At 42.2% G+C, this 20,618-nt stretch overlaps 1 protein-coding gene across 1 annotated transcript; it reads right to left on the bottom strand.

The window, feature by feature from the left end:
* Positions 1-1,161: 1,161 nt before the first annotated feature.
* Positions 1,162-10,997, bottom strand: LOC101034368 (sperm protein associated with the nucleus on the X chromosome N4-like). Its single transcript, XM_003939094.2, has 3 exons — positions 10,935-10,997; positions 2,037-2,253; positions 1,162-1,424 (listed from the first exon to the last, which is right to left on the bottom strand). Exons 1-3 carry the CDS (start codon positions 10,995-10,997, stop codon positions 1,162-1,164), a joined length of 543 nt encoding a protein of 180 aa, XP_003939143.2.
* Positions 10,998-20,618: the final 9,621 nt, after the last annotated feature.

Below are 20,618 nucleotides of genomic sequence, written 5' to 3'. Positions count from 1 at the left end.
ACAAATAATAAAAATCAAAATATATTTCTAAAAGTTACAAATACAAAAATACACCTGACATTTCCATTTACAGGGGAAGAAAAGATTAGACATACATAGATGCATCTTAAAAACAGGGGTGAGTGAAACATTAAATATTGACAATGGATACATAAATTGAAAATAAATATTCACAAACAATATGAAACATGTATTAACACTCATACAGAGAAAAGGATGCACATCAAATGCATTACAATGATTGCCAATGTAGACAAGAGAAATGAAACTGGGCCATGGAAATAAAGGAGAATGAATGAGTAAACAGGAGAGGATCTTGAGCAATTAACCCAAGAAATATACCACAGCCCTCTACACTTGATGCCAAAATCACTCTCTTCCCTCCAATGAAAACAATATTTTTTCAAGGGAAAACTTCTTAATCATTGACACTTTATAGGAATGCTGATGTATGGAAGTGGCAACAAAAATACCAGCTTTTACGGACATTCTTGTTTTAAAATTCTCCATAGACAATGCTCCCATTTGTTGCCTGCAGTAGAAACAGGCCACTCCCAGTGTCCTACACTTGGTCGGCTCCTGCTCCACCTAGAGTTTCTTACCAAAAAGTGCCCTAGTATTGGGACCAGGTCCTGCAAACACCATTATTTTAGTGTGTGTGATGTGCTGTTTTACTTTCTGCAGGGTGAGGTTGTTTGTCTTTTTGAGGGTGTTCAGTTGCTCAAAGAATTGGGTGAGCTACAAAACACACTACCATCAGGTATATGTCATGGAGGTGGTGATTTTGATGTCTTCATTTTGGAAAGAGTGTCACGGTCATCTACATACAATGCAGCTCTTTTTATGTGCCCTTCTAAATATGTACATGCTCCAAAAAACACCAAATCCTCTTCTTTGTCTCCTGTGGGATAAAATTTTAAGAAGAAAATTTGTCTCCAGGAATCAGTCCTTCCCCGAGTCCTTATTTAAAATGTCTGCTTCAGCTGTGGGTATACCAGCAACCCTACAGTATCTCATATCCCTCCCTTCTCGAATGTCTACCTCTCCCTTTCCCTTTCTCCTCACCATCACAAAATAGGCAGAGAGATACTCAGTCATCAGCTCCTCAAATTTTATTTTATTGTTATTATGCCTTGTCCAATTCGGTTTCTCCATGTGTGACTAATCCTGCCTACCCTCCTGTGAAGATCCTTGACATGAGTCGAGGTCTTCGTCCTTCTGTGAAGATCCTTCCCATGAGTCGAGGTCTTCATCTTTCTGTGAAGATCCTTCACATGAGTTGAGGTCTTCATCCTTCCGTGAAGATCCTACCCATGAGTGGAGGTCTTCGTCCTTCTGTGAATATCCTTCACATGAGTCGAGATCTTTGTCCTTCTGTGAAGGTCCTTCACATGAGTCAAGGTCTTCGTCCTTCTGTGAAGATCCTTCCCATGAGTCGAGGTCTTCGTACTTCTGTGAAGGTCCTTCCCATGGGCCGAGGTCTTCGTCCTTCTGTGAATATCCTTCCCATGGGTCGAGGTCTTCGTCTTTCTTTGAAGATCCTTCCCATGAGTGGAAGTCTTCATCCTTCTGTGAAGATCCTTCCCATGGGTCGAGGTCTTCGTCCTTCTGTGAAGATCCTTCCCATGAGTCAATTTCTTCGTCCTGCTGTGAATATCCTTCACATGAGTTGAGGTCTTCGTCCTTCTCTGAACATCCTTCCCATGGGTCGAGGTCTTCGTACTTCTGTGAAGATCCTTCCCGTGGGTCGAGGTCTTCGTCCTTCTGTGAAGATCCTTCCCATGAGTCAAGTTCTTCGTCCTGCTGTGAATATCCTTCACATGAATTGAGGTCTTCGTCCTTCTCTGAACATCCTTCCCATGGGTCGAGGTCTTCGTCCTTCTGTGAAGGTCCATCCCATGGGTCGAGTTCTTCATCCTTCTATGAATATCCTTCCCATGCATCGAGGTCTTCATCCTTCTCTGAACATCCTTCAGCTGAGTCATCTAGGTCTTCATCCTCTTGTGAATATCCTTCCCATAAGTCTAGGTCTTCACCCTTCTGTGAAGATCCTTCACATGAGTCTAGGTCTTTGTCCTCCTCCTCTTTGATTGGATCGATGGAATTCTCTCGAGACTGGTCATACTCCATTTGATTTGAATTTATATTCTTATCCTTCCTGTAGTAAAACACTAATATTGTTGGATATTGTGACTTTTTGGTCTTCTTCAAACTTTGATCAGAGGCTAAAACTCTGTTCAGTGTCTCCAGCATCTGGTCAGAAAACAGGGAGGGGCCAGAAAGACGTTATTTTGGTGAATAGGGTAGAGACTGAATAGTGGTGGTGGTGGGGGGGTGTGGTTTATAAGAAGAAATGCAGATTGAGAAAGGGGTTTTTGCCAGAGAAGAACAAGGTGGAATCATAGGGTAGGGATCTATGGGGAAAAAGAGGAGCATGGCTAGGGTCATATGTGTTAGTGCAAACTGCACCATTTTGTAAGCTCTTTATGATTTTGCAGACCTTGGTCAAAGTGAAACATTCCATGGGGGTTCAGGCTGTGAGAAACATCCTGCCTAACCATCTGAGCACAGTGTAGACAAAGGCTCAACTAAAGAAACATCTCCATGACATCTTGCTTGGCAAAGCTCTAAGAAACACCACAATGATATTCCACCAGAAAAAGGGCCAAACCACCTGATCATAAGAACATCTTATCAATATCCTGCTGGGCAGCAAGCCACACTGCCCAGATCCTTCCCATCCATACCCGTAAGTACCCCAGCCTGTAAGCAGTGGTGGGCTCTGGCATTAAGCTGGTCCCCGACTCCCACAGGTGTCTGCAATATACCTGTGTTGCTGTTTGAGCCTCCCCCTCTCTGTGTGTTTTTCTTTCACTCTCACCTTCTTTTCAAAACCTAACATTTTGGTGCCAACACTCAGAATGGTGATTGGGTTCTAATGAGTAAGTTTTCTCTTGCAAGCTGGAAAGCAGCAAGCAGCACAGACTAGACCAGGGCCTACTTCCAGATCCTGAGTGGACTCCCTGTTCCCATTCCCATTCCCCTTATTTCTCTCATCTTCTCCAGCCCTAAGCTAACCTCCAGATATTGATCAATGTTTCCGTCTTACGTTTCCTTCCTTCCCCTTTCCGGGCAGCTGCAACAAGAGTCACCTCCATTGTCGGACATCACATGCAGCACCAGGCTTCAGTTAGTGGGTGAGTTTCCTTCTTCCTCCTTTCCGGATTCCTCTCTGTTTCTGCTGGTTCTCCAAAAAGTTTCAGTGCTGGGTGAGAGGTCTCCCCAGTCACCAGGCAATCACAGCCTGGCTTCTTAAGGGACACCCTTAGAACGCTTGCCACTCTGGCTGCTACGGCCTCCGGGGAACCGTGAATGGCTCTGGGGCTGCCCTGACTCTCCAGATCTCTTCTCCCAGGAGGAATCCAGTACTCACTTCCCTTTGGGGTATTCACTTCTCTCGGGAGTACTCGGTCCCCTCTCGGGTATTCACTTCCTTCCAGGGCACTCACTTTCCTCAGGGGTATCCACTCCCCTTCAGAGTATTCACTCCTCTCTTCCAAAATACAAAACTTCCAAATTGAACATAATCTAAAAAAATTCAACTTCCAAGTTCAACATAATCTAAAAAACTTTCTCCAAAGCAATGGTAAATGATCCGAAGTGCTTTTCTTATCACCATTCATGGCTCTCTCTCTCTATCTCTCTCTCTGTGTGTGTGTGTGTGTGTGTGTGTGTGCCAATCCTGTTCACCTTTTCAAATCTTCCTCCTCCAGGAGAAATCCCCAAAAATACCCCCTCCTCCAGACAAGCCTTCCTCCTCTGTATTTCAACCTGATCCACAAACCCCTTCCTCAGCCTCCTGCCCATGACCATTCCCTTCACCTTCTCCTTCAGCTCCGGCTCCTCCAACCCCTTACTGTAGCCCTGCATCCCACCTTCCTTCTCAACCTCAAACCAGGTCTCACATCGAACCCCCTTTCTCTGAAATACAGTCACATGCCCAAAGGCCTTCCAAAGCCCTTCCCTTGCAGGAGGTTGCGAGGGCTGAAGGCATAAGCTGAGTTCAATTTCCCTTCTCTCTAGCTCACTTCTCCCATAGTGAAAGGAAAGTTGGCTCCTTTTCAATGGATCCTACCTCCTTCCAAAAGGAATGTCTGTACTTCCCAAAATCTTATGACCTTACCTGCCATGACACATATGTCACTCTCTCCTGTACCCTGACCCTGGAGGACAGGAAACACATCTTTATGGACATGCAGGCCCATGAGAACACCTTCCTCCAACAAGATGCTGCTCACAACCCAAAAGAGACTCGAGCTGTCCCCAGAAGTCATCCCAATTGGAATGATCAGGCAATTCCCATAGACAGGAACAAGGCCATACGACATCATGCCTTCTAGCTGGCATAAATAAAGCTGCCCCTGTTCTTTTCTTCTTCTGCCTTTCAAAGGTCACAACTAAATTTGCCACCATAAGCCCTAATACAAATAAGGGCAAAGTCTATCTCCATTTATACTTTATCCCTGAGTCAGCCCCAGACATTTGAAAAAAAGCTTAAAAATCTGGAGGATGGCCCACAAACCTACTGAAAAGACTTAATCAAAGTGGCCTTTAAGGTCTTTAAGAATAAAGAGGAAGAACTGAAAATCCCAAACCTAAAAAAGGACCAGGCAAACTACCAAATGCTGGTAGCTGCCACTCAACGTGGTTCCCAAGGCATACAGAATCCCTCAACTTGGCAACAGTCACCTCCAGGAGCCTGTTATAAGTGCAGTCAACAGGACACTGGGCAAAAGCCTGCCCTAATCCCAGGACACTCTGGAAACTTTGCCCTATCTGTGGTATCAAGGAACACTGGAAGTCAGACATTGCTCCGTGAAACTCTTCATCCTGCTTTACCACCTCTACCTGAAGACTGACAGGGAGTCCACCGCCCCCACTGCCATCACCACCTCAGAACCAAGGGTAATGCTGCCAGTCTCTGCTAAGCCCATGTCTTTCCTATTGGACACTCAAAGAGAAAAATGGTTACTCAGTTTCACCAGAATGTTTTAGACCACTTTTCAGTTCTTCCGTGTCTATTGTGAGATTCAATGGAATCCCCTCTATGCCCAGACTGGTCTTTGATTATACAAACTATTCCACACCCCGCTTCACCCACCCTTTCCTTTATCCCTCAGTGTCCTACCCCTATCTTGGAGCGGGACATATTCAGTAAATTCCAGGCCTTCATGCAATGTGGCTCCTACAATTCTACCCCTTTTATTTTCCTCTGCTGCTCAAATGCTCTCCTCTCTCTCTTATCCCTCTCATCCTTATTATCCACCCTGTTACCTTCTGTTAATTCTAAAGTTTGAAACATTTCTAAGTGCTCAAGAGCCACACATCATAACCCAATTAAAATAACCCTTCAAAACCCCTCCATTTTCCTTCATCAGTCTCAATACCCCTTTAATGCAGCCAGCCTCAGGGTCCTCAAACCTATTATCTGTAAACTTTTACAAGCTCAAATTCTCAAGCCTGTCAACTCTCCCCACAACACCCCTATTCTGGCTTTCTAAAAGACAGGCTCGTCTTACTCCTTGGTCCAGGATCTCCAGGTTGTGAATGAGGCAGTGATACCAATCCATCTAGTGGTCTGCAACCCATATACTCCACTCTCCCATATTCCCCCATCTACCACACACTCCTCTGTATTGGAACGAAAAGACACCTATTGCACTATTCCCTTAAATCCGGTTTACCAAATTCTTTTTGCTTTAACTTGGTAAAATCCTAATATTCACATGTCCACCTGACTAACATGGACAGTACTCTCCCAGGGGTTCCAGGATAGCCCCCACCTATTCAGACAGGCCCTCGTCAAGGACCTAGCTGAACTTCCCTTTGCTCCTAGCACCCTCCTCCAATACTTCAATGACCTCCTTCTCTGCAGTCCCTCCCTTAACCTGTCCATCCAACACACCACTCAGATTTTAGGTTTTAAATTTCCACAATCAGGGATATTAGGCCTAACCCACAAAAGCTCAGGTAGTCCAAACCCAAGTTACTTACCTTGAGTTTGTCCTAACCCCTAATTCTTGAGCCATCCCAAGCCAATGAAAGGAGCTACTTTGGGACATGCTCCTTCTTCACACAAAAAAGTACTTCCTCTACTTCTTGGTCCTTGTGGGATATTTCTGGCTGTAAATTCCCAACTTTGACTTGCTGGCCAAGACACTCTACAAAGCCACACATGGGCCCATCCTAAAACCCCTAATTCTAACTTGTCCCATCAACTCCCACTTTAAAAAAAAAAAGCTAAAAAATGCCCTTTTAATGTTGCTGGCACTGGGATTTCCCAACCTTCCCAAGCCCTTTACTTTGTATATACATGCTGACCAAGGCCTTGCTCTTGGACTGCTCTGCCAAAGATACAGCAATGCCACATAAGCTGTTGCATACCTCTCAAGACAACTGGACTCTGCCATCCAAGGCTGGTCACTCTGACTATAAATCTTGGGGGTGGCCACACTGCTGGCCTCAGAGACACAGAAACACACTCTTTACCAACACATTACTATTGCCTGTTCCCATAACCTACAGGACTTCATAAACCATCAGTCCCCTGTATCCTTCCCACCATCCCACTTATAGCAGATACATGACTTACTCATAGGTAACCCTTAATCACCTTCCAGAGACATAAAACTTTCAACCCAGCCACACTCCTCCCTGTAAATACTTCCCACTCTAAGCTCTCCACTCTTGCCTGGACCTCTTAGACTCCCCATCCTCCCCCTTCCAACACATTTCAGAAGCCCCTTTGCTGGGAACACATACACAGTTAATTAATGGAAGCTCTTTTAGGGAGCCATGTCCAGCAGCTGGCTATTGCATCATTGCTGAAAATAATCTCCTAGAACCCAATGCTCTCCCACCCCATGTTACCTCTCAACAGGCAAAGCTAGTTGCCCTAACCAGGGCCCTCACCCTAGCAAAGGGAAAGAGAGTCAACATTACACCCATTCCACATACGCATACCACATCCTACACTCTGATGCCTTAATCTGGCAGTTATCTGTAGTTTTCAAACTACAAAAGGAACTCCCGTAAGAAATGGCAAATTAGACATAAGCTGCTGGAGGTGGCTAAACTACCACTAAAGGCCGCCATTATTCACTGAAGGGGCACCAAAATGTTACAAAAACCTTAACCAGGAAAATCTTTTCAATATGTTTGGCAGCATGGCCAGCAGCCATTAAGACCCCGTCATTATTGCCCATTTTTCCCAGCGTACACCCTCAAGATACCCAGGAGGAACAAACCCCACTTGCCTGGGCTGGCACCATTCAGGGAAAATGGGTCTGTCTCAATGAAGAAAGTGTCTTGGCCAAGTTTTTTAAAAAAAAATCTTCTGTAGTTTTGTATGTGCACAACCATTTCCATGCTGGTAACTGCCCCTATTCCAGCTTTTAAAGACTTAGATACATTCTTCCACCATGTCTGCCAATCTCAAAGATATTACTAAGGTGTGTTCCCTTTGCATTTAAGCTTCCTCTGAAAAAGTTATCAAACCACCTCCTTTCCCACACACGAGACCTGAGGACACCTACCAAGGCAGGATTAGCAAATCACCTTCACCCATATGCCCCCTATAAAATGATTCTATACCTTTAGACTATAATAGGCAGAGTCTCTGGATAGATAAAAGCTTTTCCTATCACCACTGAAAAGGCACACACCATCGCTTCTATTCTCTTCACGCATATTATCCACCAGTTTCAACCCCCTCTTGCATCCAGTCACACAATGGGCCAGCATTTGTTTCACATTTTAACCAACAGTTGACAAAGTCTCTAAACATTTAATGGGCTTTCGATATTCCTCGCCTCCCCAAGTCTTCAGAAAATTAAAAAAAAATAATAACCAACAAATAACCAAACTTTCCCTAAAGGTTAAAATGGCCTGGACTTCACTTCTCCCATTGGTTCTCATGAGTTTATGAGTCATTTTCCAAAAACCACTCAGCCTAAGCCCATTTAAACTCATATATGAATGCCCCTTTATCCACCAGAATCTCCATGTAATTTCTCCCCCTTCTATATGGAATACTTGGCCAGCGTTACACCTTACCCAACATCTAATAAGACAGTATGCACATGCTTACTTTTCCTAGCCAAAAAGGCCATCTTCAAAACACTCCCTGTTCCTACAACAGGGGACGGGCTGAATCGCAGACTCCTTCTCCTCCCTTCTCCAGCTTAAGTGGGCAGGTTGTCACCAGGTTATCCTATCTACTCCCACAGCAGCAAAGCTAGCCTCCTTTTCACACTGAATACACCATTCCAAACTGAAAAGAGCACCAGAGCCACATCTAGAAACTTCCTCACCCCCAAATTATTCTCCCTCCCTCACAGGACCAACATCACTGCACTTAAGAATTCTAGAAGTTCCGTGGCTCACGCCCGTTATCCCAGCACTTTGGGAGGCTGAGGTGGGTGGATCACGAGGTCAAGAGATTGAGACCATCCTGATCAACATGGTGAAACCCCATCTCTACTAAAAATACAAAAAAAAAAAAAATAGCTGGGCATGGTGGCATGTGCCTGTAATCCCAGCTGCTCAGGAGGCTGAGGCAGGAGAATTACCTGAACCCAGGAGGCGGAGGTTGAGGTGAGCTGAGATCGTGCCATTGTACTCCAGCCTGGGTAACAAGAGCGAAACTCCGTCTCAAAGAATTCCAGAAGTTGCCAATCTGGAAGGCCCTAGTCCATAATACTCCCTGCCTCCAATTTCAAATCTTTTGTTTCAGACTTTGTTTCAGATCTTCCCTGGTTTTCCTTCCCCATGTCCCTGGATAGTCCATGCTAATTTCTCACGCTAACCCAGGAGGTATGACTGCAGGGCACCTTCCAACATTTCACTCCTACTAGAATCTCCTTTTTCTCATTTTGTCTTCTTTGTCTGTGGGATATTCTGAGTCCCCACCCCCAACCTCTATCAGTTGAGACCCTCTGCCTCACACATTGCCTCTTACATCAGTCACACTCTGTCTTTCTTCCAATTGTTAAATTTGTTTGTCCACACAAATCCCACAGCTCACAGCCCTTCCTGTCAACTTGGCCACATAAATGCAGGCCAAAATAAACCTGCATCTCACCTACTCAGCAGATTCATCCCCAAAAACTGTTTATAATCTTGCTACGCTAAACACCTCCCCTGCAATGCCTCAAATCCATCCACAAGGTCACACACAGGGCTGTCACCCTCCTTGCCTCATAGCCTCTTCGCTAAACAGGTTACAAGTCGGAGTCCATAAAACACCTCTCACCAACCCCTCCCCTCTCTGCCAGCCCTGCTCTCCATGTATCCAACGCAAGGGCACTCCCGGGAAAAAATGCACAAACAAGTCCCTCAACTGCAACCTTTAGCCTTCTGCCCTGTCAGGACCCCAATGGCTATTAGTTACAAAAACCCACTTATCTCTCTCTCTCCAAAACCAAGCAGCCTTCACTGACTCCCACCCTAACGTTCCCTATTAGGCCCTCCCAGAGGCTACCCTTGCTGGCAGCTATTCAATTTGGAAAAACGTAAAAGTTAAAACAAAAGGCTTGTCCAGAATTCAACCCCCGTTTTCGTGGCTTGCCACCAGAACTCACAACTCTTGTCTGTCCACCCCCAGTGTCTTCTTCCTTTTCGGCACAGACTCTCATCTCTGCCTACTGGCCAGTTGGTCAGGAACACGCACCCTGGTGTTTCAATCTAAACATTAACCTTTTGCTGAGCAGGCAGACAATCCAGGCTCCTTTAGTAACCTCTGTCTCATCTTCCTCCACACACACTAAGCAGGCTCTACAGCTCATTGTAGTGTTAGCGGAACTAAACACCTCTGCTGCACTCAGCACTGGGATAGCAGGTTGCCCCTTTCTTAGGGCCCCTAATCTTTCTCCTCCTAACACGAACAATTGGCCCATGTATACCTGTCTTCATATCCCACTTTATCTCCTGAAGGCTAACCTCCCTTGTCCAGGCAGCCACCCAGCAGCACATTGATACCACCCTTCTCCTCTGCCAAGTACGGTACCAGTGACTCCAGGGAAACAGCTCTCAAGTTGAACACCCACTGCTGCAAAATCCAAACCCTGATTACAGCACCTCTACTCATCAGGAAGCAGCCAATCAATAATTCCCCTCTTCCTCTTATACTGAAGTTGAAGGCGACAATGTGAGTCCAAACCACCATTTTGTAAGCACCTTGCTGTTTTCCAGACCTTGGTCAAAGAGAAACATTCCATGGGGGTTCAGGCCATGAGAAAAATCTTGCCTAATCACCTTAACACAAGGCAGATTGAGTGTTTACATGCCGGCAGTTGTTCTGAGTGTTTACATGCAGGATACTACAATCTAAGACCAACATGTGCAACAGTGTCGGCATTGTTCAACTTCCTACTAGGAATTTTGTCCAGTGGCAGAAAAAAGGAGGCATTTGAATTGGAAGAGAAGAGCAAGTATCTTCTGTCAAAGACTACATGAGAGTCTATCTAGAAAAGTCAATCTTAGAAAAGGCTTCAACAATCATTGAGGTTAGCAAGATTTCCCAACTAACGAAACACTCCTGTCATATTTTGCTGGGCAAAGTCCTAAGAAACACCACGATGACATCCCACTAGAAAAAGAGACAAACATCCTGATCATTAAAACGTCTTAGATGTCCTACTAGGATCATAAAAACACCTTATCAATATCCTGCCAGGTAGCAAGCCATACCGCCCAAACCCCTCCCACCCATACCTGTAAGTACTGGAGCCTGTAAGTAGCGGTGCATTCTGGCATTAAGGTGGTCCCCCACTTCTACAGGTATCTGGAACATACCTGTGTTGCTGTTTGAGCCGCCCCCTCTCTGTGTGTCTATCTTTCACCCTCACCTTCCCTTCAAATCCTAACAATCTTACCTTGTCACTTTTTTTGTTGTTGGATATACTTTTCATCTTGGTGCTTAAAGTTGGCTGTTTCATGTCTATAGCTGTTTGTAGAATGTCTGTACTATGCTCTTCAAGAGCACATGCTTCCACAGCCTTATTGAAGCTTGCCAGTGGGCTGTCCCAGAGCTCCTGCCCTCCCTATATATATACCCTCCTGGTGACAAGGCAAAGCCACACCCTTGAGCTTTGTTTGATCATGCAGGCGGTTTCCCAGCCAATGGCAGTCCTAGGATGGCTTTGACATCACAAAGTACACCCCTGACAACTTCCTGGGCTTGGGGGGAAAGGATGAAAGGGTTGTAGAGAAAACCAAATGCTGCTGTTATTTCAGCGTCCCCTGAAGATGCATTCCAAACTGATGTACCGTCTCTCCTCGTTTCTCCATGTTTAATGTTCATGGTTCACATGGATGTGAGAGGACGATCCCTTCAAGCCCTTCCTCATAGTCACTCTTATTAAGTGATTCATTTCCTTGTCTTCCAGCACTCATCATACACTAGTATTTTGGATGTCTCACCTCAAATCCCTCCAAGCTAATGTAACCCGTTTAAAAGTTCCCTTTTCTCTGCATTCTTCCCAATCCATGTTATGTTTCATCACTTTATTAAAGCTATTGTAACAGTGTGAAGAGATATTTCCCTTTAGTTGTAATTTGCAATTCCCTAATGATTGGTAATTCTATTTATTTTAATGTACTGATTTTGCATTTGTATGCCTTTTACAAAATATCTGTTCAGGTTCTTTGCTCACTTTTTAAGGGCATTATTTGTTTTCTTGCTATTAAGTTTTTGAGTTTCATATATTTTTGTGTGTTAACCCCTTATCAGATGTATGGTTTGGAAATATTTCTTCCATTCTGTGGGTTGTTAACTGTCTTTTTTTGCTTTGCAGAAGCCTTTCTGTTTAATGGCATTCTATTGGTCTACTTTTGTTTTCATTGCTTTTGTTTTCAGGATTATATCCAAACAATCTTACCAAGAGCAATGGCATGGAGCTATTTCCTTATGCTTTTTTAGAAGTAGTTTTAGAGATTCACATATTCTGTTTAAGTATTGGTTTTTCATGGTTGCATAGTATTCTATGGTATATGTATGTAATTCATCTTTTCTTTATCCAGTCTGTCATTGATGAGCATTTATGTTGATTTCATGTCTTTGATGTTGTGAATTAAGCGGCAATGAAAATACACGTTTTTGATTTTATAATAGAGTGAGTTATATTCCTTTGGTATATCCCCAATAATAAGATTGCTGAATTGAATGGTATTTCTGTCATTCTGTCTTTGATCATGTACTTTGCAGGGATATAGATAGAGCTGGAGGCAATTATTCTTAGCAAACTAAAGCAGGAACACTAAACCAAACACAGCATATTCTCACCTATAATCAGGAGCCAAACAATGAGAACATATGGACACACAGAGGGGAACAAAGCACACTGGAGTCTAAATGGGTGTGGGAGGTAAGAGAAGGGAGAGGATCAGGAAGACTAACTAATGGATACTAGGCTTAATACCTGGGTAATAAAATAATCTGCATAACTATCCCCCATGACACATGTTTACCTATTTAACAAACATGCACATTCTGCACATATGACCCTGAACTTATAATAAAAGTTTAGAATATGTTCAATTTTTATTTAATTTTGTATGTGGTGGGATAAAAAGGTGAAATTTCATTATGCTGCCTGTGTGTATCCAGTTTTCTCAGTACCGTTTATTGAAGAGGCTCTTTTTTCCCCATTGTATGTACTTGGTACCTTTGTCAAAATCAGTTGACAATAAATAGTTTAGTTTACTTTTGGCTTTTCTATTTTGTTCCATTTCTCTGTCTGTCTGTCTGTCTTTGTAACAGGACCATGTGGCATTGGTTACTGGAGCTTTATAATATATTTTTAAGGAAAGTAGTGTGATGACTTTGACATTGCTCTTTTTGCTCAAGATTGTTTTGACTGTGTAGAGTCTCTTTTGCTTCGATAGTAATTGAAGTATTTTTGATAGCAGCAGCAGCCCATCTAGAGTGGCCATTGCCAAGATGCCACAGCATCAGGGATGTGCAGCCAGGGATATACACTCCATTAGGCAGGCAGGAGCCCTGCCCCCAGGGGCCTGGACCTCTTACTTCACAGAGCAGGCAGGAGCTTCACTGCAGCTCCAGATTGAGGTGTCTCTGTGCTACTGGGAGCCTGGGAGGGTCTTCTACCCAGCACGCTCAGAAGTGCCTTCTCCCACTGATGGTTTCTTCCCATTGCTGGCAACTGCTCCAGTGTCAGAGGTATGGGTGAGGATGCACACTCCACAGAGCCTGCAGGAGCTGGGGACAAGTGGGAGCCCCACCCCTTTCAAGTTGGCTGGGTCAGAGGTTCCCAGGTGCAGCTTCAGCCATCGAAGCCTGACTGCAGACCCAGGATTCTCTGTACTCTTGGGGACCTGGGAAGGTCTCCGTACCCTTGACTGGCTCACAAGTGCCTGTTCTTTTTGCCTGGCATCTCCTCACTATAAGAGCCCACTCTGATCTTGGAACAAAGTTGGGGCTGAGCTCGGACACTATTGCAGCCTGGTTGGGTGAGTGCATGCTTGGGGAGGTGCTGACAGTTTAGGCCCCAGTGACCTTGTCTCCCTCTGGATTTTGGGTACTGACAAATATAGGAGGGATGCTGAGGCAGTGGGGTAGGGGCAGCACAGTGCTGGCCCACAGGTGACAGTTGGAACAAACAGTCTGGGCACCATAAATGGCGGTGGGAGGCAGATAGATTCTGGGTGGAAGAGGGCAGGTCCCTAGTGAAGTCCCACCTTCAGGCTATAAAAGTCCTGTAGCCTGTGGGCTCCTCTGCCAGTTCTGTGGACCAGAGGGATAATGCAATGTCTTTTTTCTTGAGCCTGCCCATGGTTGTCCATGGACAAATCAGTATACACTTTCTCTCTCTGAAGACCATAAAAACCACGGAGCAGAGCATACATCAAGGCAACCAGCTGGAGAGAGGAGCTACCCTATCCAGGCCCTTCTATCTACTAAGAGCTGCAGACGTTGGGATGACATACTTGCAGAGAGGAGCCACCCTCTCGAAGGCCTCTTCTCTGCTGGTAGCAGCAAACATTGGGACAATCAGCCGCAGGGAGGTGATACCCTCTTCAGGGCCTCCTCTCAGCTGAGAGCTGAATACTCCTCAGGATGCTCCGCTGGCAGAGAGGATCCACACACTCCAGACCTCCTCTCTGTTGAAAGCTGAAGAGATACCAGGATTACCTGACTACAGAGAGGAGCTAGTCACTGAAGGTCATCCCTGAGTTGTTCTAACACTGAGTGAAGCTCCTCTTCATCTTGCTCACTCTCTACTTAGGGGTATACCTCATTCTTCCTGAACACAGGACAAGACCTTGGACAAAGGTCCCACTAGCCACAGAGGTTTTTAGCCAGAAAAAGCAATACTCACAAAATTTTAATACATTTCTCTTTCATTCATGTTAAAAACAGCATTGGCATGTTGATAGGGGTTACTGTAAGACTTTAGATTGCTTTGAGTAATATGGACACTTTCATAGTATGTATGAACCTGAAAAAATTTTCCATCGATTTGTGTATTTTAAATTTCTTTTATCATTGTTTAACAGTTACCCAGATATTTTACCACTTTAGTGGAATTCACACCTATTTAATTTTTTTGTTACTACTCTAAATCATATTATTTTATAATATTTTTGAATTTGTTACTAATACATAGAAATGTTACTAATTTTTAAGGTTGATTTTGTATTCTGTAACTTTACTCAATTCATTTATCAATTCTAATAGGTTTCTGCTAAAGGCTTTCAGGTTTTTTTTATATATATAAGATTATGTCATCAGCAAATACAGAAAATTTCACTTCCACCATGGGAGGATAGAGCAAGACCTTCATCAGATCCTGATGAATTGACCTTTACCTTCCTACCCTCCAGAACTGTAGGAGAAATAATTTTGTACTTATAAATTACTCCATCTTAGATATTCAGTTGTAACACCACAAAACACACTAAGGCAGTTTATGACCAGTATATTAATTATTGTAATTACTATTAATGTTATTATCATTGTGTATCTACAAAGTGAAGTACTATAATCAGTGGGCATACAAAAGGAGTAAAAATCTTAGCAGATGAAAAATTTAGACAATTCATTCAACAATTTTCTAAGTTACCTGTGTCTGTACTTGATACTATCCTAGACACTGGGGATGTGATAGATGGAAAAAAGATAAAGTTCCCGCCATAAGGAAACTTGAATTTATTAGCTATAGAACATCTTCCCTGCAGATCAGTTCAATGAGGAAATCCTAAGAAACACCTGAAAATGACATTATAGTGTGATGAATATAATGAGAAGCCAGAGCACATGGAGGAGGAATTTAAAGGGAAGAGACACGTAACCTGGTTTTGTGAGAACAAAATTATGGAAAGATTCTTGGAGGTGGTAATGTCGGTGCCAAGACTAGAAAGACTTATTTGTTGATTTTTAGTTTCTGCACAATACCTGTTAAGTACCTGAAATTGTTCTAAGTGCTTTACAAATAAGTTATCATTAATTTAATGTAATTATCCTGATAACTCTATGAGGTAGGGAAAGTGAAGCATATAGGGGGCTATATTACTTGCCCTAAATCACAAAAGTAGGCACTGATAACAAAGTACATGCCATTAACTGCAATGTTCTTTGTGGCTTCTCCCTCCTATAATGTTTTTGTAAGCTGTGTTGGGGTGAGCTGGAGGTCAAAGGAATGGGGTGTAGGAGAAGTCATTACTCCATGAAAGTCTTAAAACTATATACCTTAATGGAGTAATGGAAAGAACCTTGTAGAAAGATCAAGAAAGAAAATTGAGGGTAATTATGAATATAGTAGAAAGCCAGGTGAGAGATTTTGCTATTTCTGATTGCAAAATATTTGTGTTCCCAGTTGGCACTCATGTAGTGTTATATGACTACACAAAATAATGGATTATTGTTAAGGTATCAGTATTAATATATTTTACTGACACTAAGATACAGATCAAAGAACATGGTTATGTTTATAAAAGATACACATTGCTTGTTTAATCCAGAAATAGCTACATTTAGATTCCCTATCATGTGTTTCATAATTAATTTAATTACAATTTTAATCACGGATATCTATGGTTAAGTTATCTCTTTTGTAAGTAACTATACATGATATTCTTGTTAGAAATGCCTAGCATACTAAGACTAAGGTAAGGTGAGATTGCCAAAGGGTAATTCAAATGATAAAAATAGAGCTATACATCCAGGAAAAAGATATAATTCTAGTTTTTATGTTATCCCATGTGTAGATTTTTGTTTTCCCAGTGTACACAACTGATCTGAACTAGGTTCTCAGTTAAGTATTTGTGTTAGTGCATTTTATCACTCTCATCAAGATACTACATTAGCCTGGGTAATTTATAATCAAAGGAGATTTTATTGACTCACAGTTCTGCATGGCTGGCAAAGCCTCAGAAATTTTACAATTTTATAAAGAATGCAGCAGACTTCTGCCTGGATATTCAGGTACTTTAATACATCCTCTAAAATCCATGTTCCCAAACCTCAATTCTTGACTTTTGTGCACCACAAGCCCAACACCAACCATGTGGAAGCCACCCTTTTAGCCACAACTGGTGCTGAAGCAACTGGAATGTAGGTTGCCATGTCCAGAGGCTACAGAGAGCAGCGGGGCACCTGGGCCAAGTGAAAGTATTTCTTTCTCCTAGGCTTCCTTGCCTGTGTTGGGAGGGGCTGCAGCCAAGATCTCAGATATGCCCCAAAGACATTTTCCCCATTATCTTCATGATTAATATTTGGCTTCTCATTATTTATGCACATTTCTGCAGTGTGCTAAATTTCTCCACCAAAAATGATATTTTCTCTTTATCACATCATCAGGCTGCAAATTTTTCAAACTTTTATGCTCTGCTTCCCTTTCAAATGCATGTTCCAATAGCAAACCATCTCTTAGTGAATGCATGTAACTCAATGCTTTCAGAAGAATACAGGTTACATCTTGAATGCTTTGCTGCTTAGAAATTTTCCCCACCAGGTATCGTAAGTCATCAGTCTCAAGTTCAAATCATTCCATTTATATAACACTCTCAAAATAACAAATTATATAGACTGAGAATAATGGTCACCAGGGATGATGAATTTGAGAGGACAGTTGTTTGTGGCTATCAAAGGAAAAATGAGAGATCCTTGTGTTGATGAAATTCTTCTGTATTATTATTATGGTGGTAGTCCTTTGAATGTAGACATATGATAAAATTGAATATAACTGAACACACACACAGACACACATAAATGAGCACATGTAAAATTGGTGAAATCTGAATAGATGGATTGTATTAATGCCAGTTTATCGGTTGTGAGTTTGTAATATACTTTTGCAAGAATTTATCATTGGAGAAAACTGAATAAAACAAACAGTGTGGTATTTCCCCATATGATTTCTTCCAACATGACATGCTTACAGATACATTAAAAGATGTTCAAAATCATTAGTCATAAGATAAATGCCTATTAAAACCACTATATTACTTCACACTTGCTTAAAGTTTGAAGAAAAAAGAACCCTAGTACACTGTGGTTGGAAATGTAGATTGGTATAACTATTACGTAAAACAGTATGGAGGTTTCTAAAGAAATTAAAATATAACTGCCATATGATCCAGTAATCCTTCTTTGGGGTATATACTCAAAGTCAATAAAAATCACAGCCTCATAAAAATGTCTGCACACTCATGTTCATCCTCATTCCCAATAGCCGAGATATTGAAACAACTTAAATGCCCATCAACGGATGAATAGATTTTAAAATGTGATGTGATGTGATGTGTGTGTGTGTGTGTGTGTGTGTGTTACAGCTCTACAGAACTAAATGTTATTTATCCTTAAAAAAAAAAAAAAAAAAAAAGATCTTGGCATTTGCCACAATATGAATAAACCTGGAGGACATCACACTAAGGTAAATAATCCAGACAGAAAAAAAATATTTTGATGATTTTATATGTGGACTATGTAAATAGGGGTCTAAATTAGACAGAGGTAGAGAATAAAACATTGGGGTTGGGAGAAGAAATGGTCAGATGTAGGTCAAAGGATACAAAATAGCAGATATGTAGGATGAACATGTGTAGATGTCTATATGTATAGGGGGACTAAAGCTGATGAAATTGTGTCATGAGTTTTATTAAATAAGTATATTTTAGTTAATATTGACACAGATTTAGAAACTGAGAAGATATGCTAATCTTCTTTAGCATAGTAACAATTTTAGTTTATGTATTCCATAATGTCATGTTGTAAACTTCAAATATACACAAGAAAATTTCTTAAAAATAGAAATAAAAAAATCTGTCACACTTCTATGTACTAACATTTAACATGTGGATGTCAAAATTAAACACGTGATATTGTAAGCAGTCCCTTAAAGAAAATGTCATACTGAGTGTGAATTAAAACATGGACCACAAGATGAGTGCAAATATTAAATATCAAAATATCTTTCTAAAATCTACACAATACAAAAATGTACCTGACATATCCATTTTCAAAGTAAGAACAGATTAGACATACATAGGTGCATCTTAAAAACAAGACTCAGTGAAAAATTAAGTATTGACAATGGATACATAATTTGAAAATGAATGTCCACAAACAATATGGAACATGTATTAACACTCATACAGAGAAAAGGATGCACATCAATGCATTACAACAATAGCCAATGTAGACAAGAAAAATAAAACTGGGCCATGGAAATAAAGGAGAGTGAATGAGTAAATAAACAGAAGAGGGTTTTGAGCAATTAACCCAAGGAATATACCTCAGCCTTCTACACTTGATGACAAAACCACTCTACTGTATTCCATCCAATAAAAACAGTATTTTTTTTCCAGGGGAAGAATTCTTAATCATTGACAGTCTATAGAAATGCTGGTGTATGGAAGTGGTAATAAAAATATCAACTTTTACTTGTATGATTGTGTTCAAATTCTCCATAGACTATGCTTTCGTTTATTGCCTGCAGTAGACAATGGCCACTCCCAGTGTCCCACATTTGGTAGGCTACTGCTCCATCTGGAGTTTCTTAACAAATGCCCGAGTATTGGGACCACAGTATGTTGAGGATTTTGCCACTTTTGGTTGTTCGGTTGCTCACAGCATTGGGTGAGCTACAACCCACCCACAGCACTATGAGTTATATGGCCTGGATGTGGTGATTTTGATGTCTTCGTTTTGGAAAGAGTGTCGCTGTCACCCATACACAATGCAGATCTCTTTATTTTATGTTATTTGTTATTATTTTGGTGACAAAGTCTCGCTCTATCCCCCAGGCTGGAGTGCAGTGGTGTGATCTCAGCTCACTGCAACTTCTGCTTCACAGATTCAACTGATTCTCCTGCCTCAGCCTCGTGAATAGTTGAGATTACAGGTGTCTGCCACCACGCCTGGCTATTTTTTGTAATTTTTTTAAGTAGTTAGAAGGTTTAGCCATGTTGGCCCAGCTGGTCTCAAACTCCTGACCTCAGGTGATCCTCCCGTCTTGGCATCCCAACGTGCTTGGATTACAGGTGTGATCCACTGCATCCAGCCAATACAGAACTTTGTATATGCCCTTCTATACATTCATATGCTCCAAGAAACACCAAGTCCTTTTCTTCCTCTCCTGTGAGATAAAATTTTAGGAAGAAAAATTTTCTCCAAGAATCAGACCTCCCCTCGTCCTTATTTACAATGTCTGGCTGACTGTTAACCTGTGGGTCTGTCAACCAACCCTACAGAACCTCACACCCCTCCCTTACCAAATGCCTACTTCTCCCTTTCCATCCTCCCCACCACCAGAAAACAGGCCGAGATATACACAGTCGTCAGCTCGTCACACTTGATTTTATTATTTTCATCACCATCAGTGGTGATGATTTGTCCCATTTGGTTTCTGCATGTGTGACTAATACTCCCGACAGTCCTGTGAACATCCTTCAGAGGAGTCGTCCAGGTCTTCACCGTCTATTGAAGATACTTGCCATAAGTCTAGATCTTTATCCTCTTGTGAAGATTCTTCTGATGAGTCTAGGTCTTTGTCCTTCTTCTCTGGGACTGCATCAGTAGATTTCTTTTCAGACTGGTGTTTTTCTGGTTGATTTGAATTGATTTTTTCATCCTTCTTGTGGGAAATCTTTAATATTGTTGAATATTTTGATTTTTTGGTCTTTTTCACACATTTTTTAGGAGCTGAGTCTGTTTTCACTGTCTCTTGCTTCTGCTAAGAAAACAGGGGGAGGCCGGAAAGACATTATTTTGGGCGAATAGGGTAGAGACTGGATATCAGGGAGGGCTTTGTGAGAAAGAAGGCAGTTTGGGAAAGGGGTTTGTGCCAGAGAAAACGAGGTGAAACCATAGGGTAGGGATCTATAGGGAAGAAGAAGAGCATGGGTAGGGTATCATCTGTGTTAGTCCAAACTGCACCATTTTGTAAGCTCTTTGTTATTTTGCAGGCCTTGTTCAAAGTGAAACATTCCATGGGGGTTGAGGCCATGAGAAACATCCTGCCTAAACACCTGAGCACAAGGCTGTCAAAGGCCCAACTAAAGAAACATCCCTGTCACATCTTGCTTGGCAAAGTTCT

Source organism: Saimiri boliviensis, chromosome X, assembly GCF_048565385.1.
Source record: "Saimiri boliviensis isolate mSaiBol1 chromosome X, mSaiBol1.pri, whole genome shotgun sequence".
Lineage (NCBI taxonomy): Eukaryota > Metazoa > Chordata > Mammalia > Primates > Cebidae > Saimiri > Saimiri boliviensis.
Note: the sequence above shows the minus strand (reverse complement) of the source record. Positions and strands in the feature narration are given on the sequence as shown.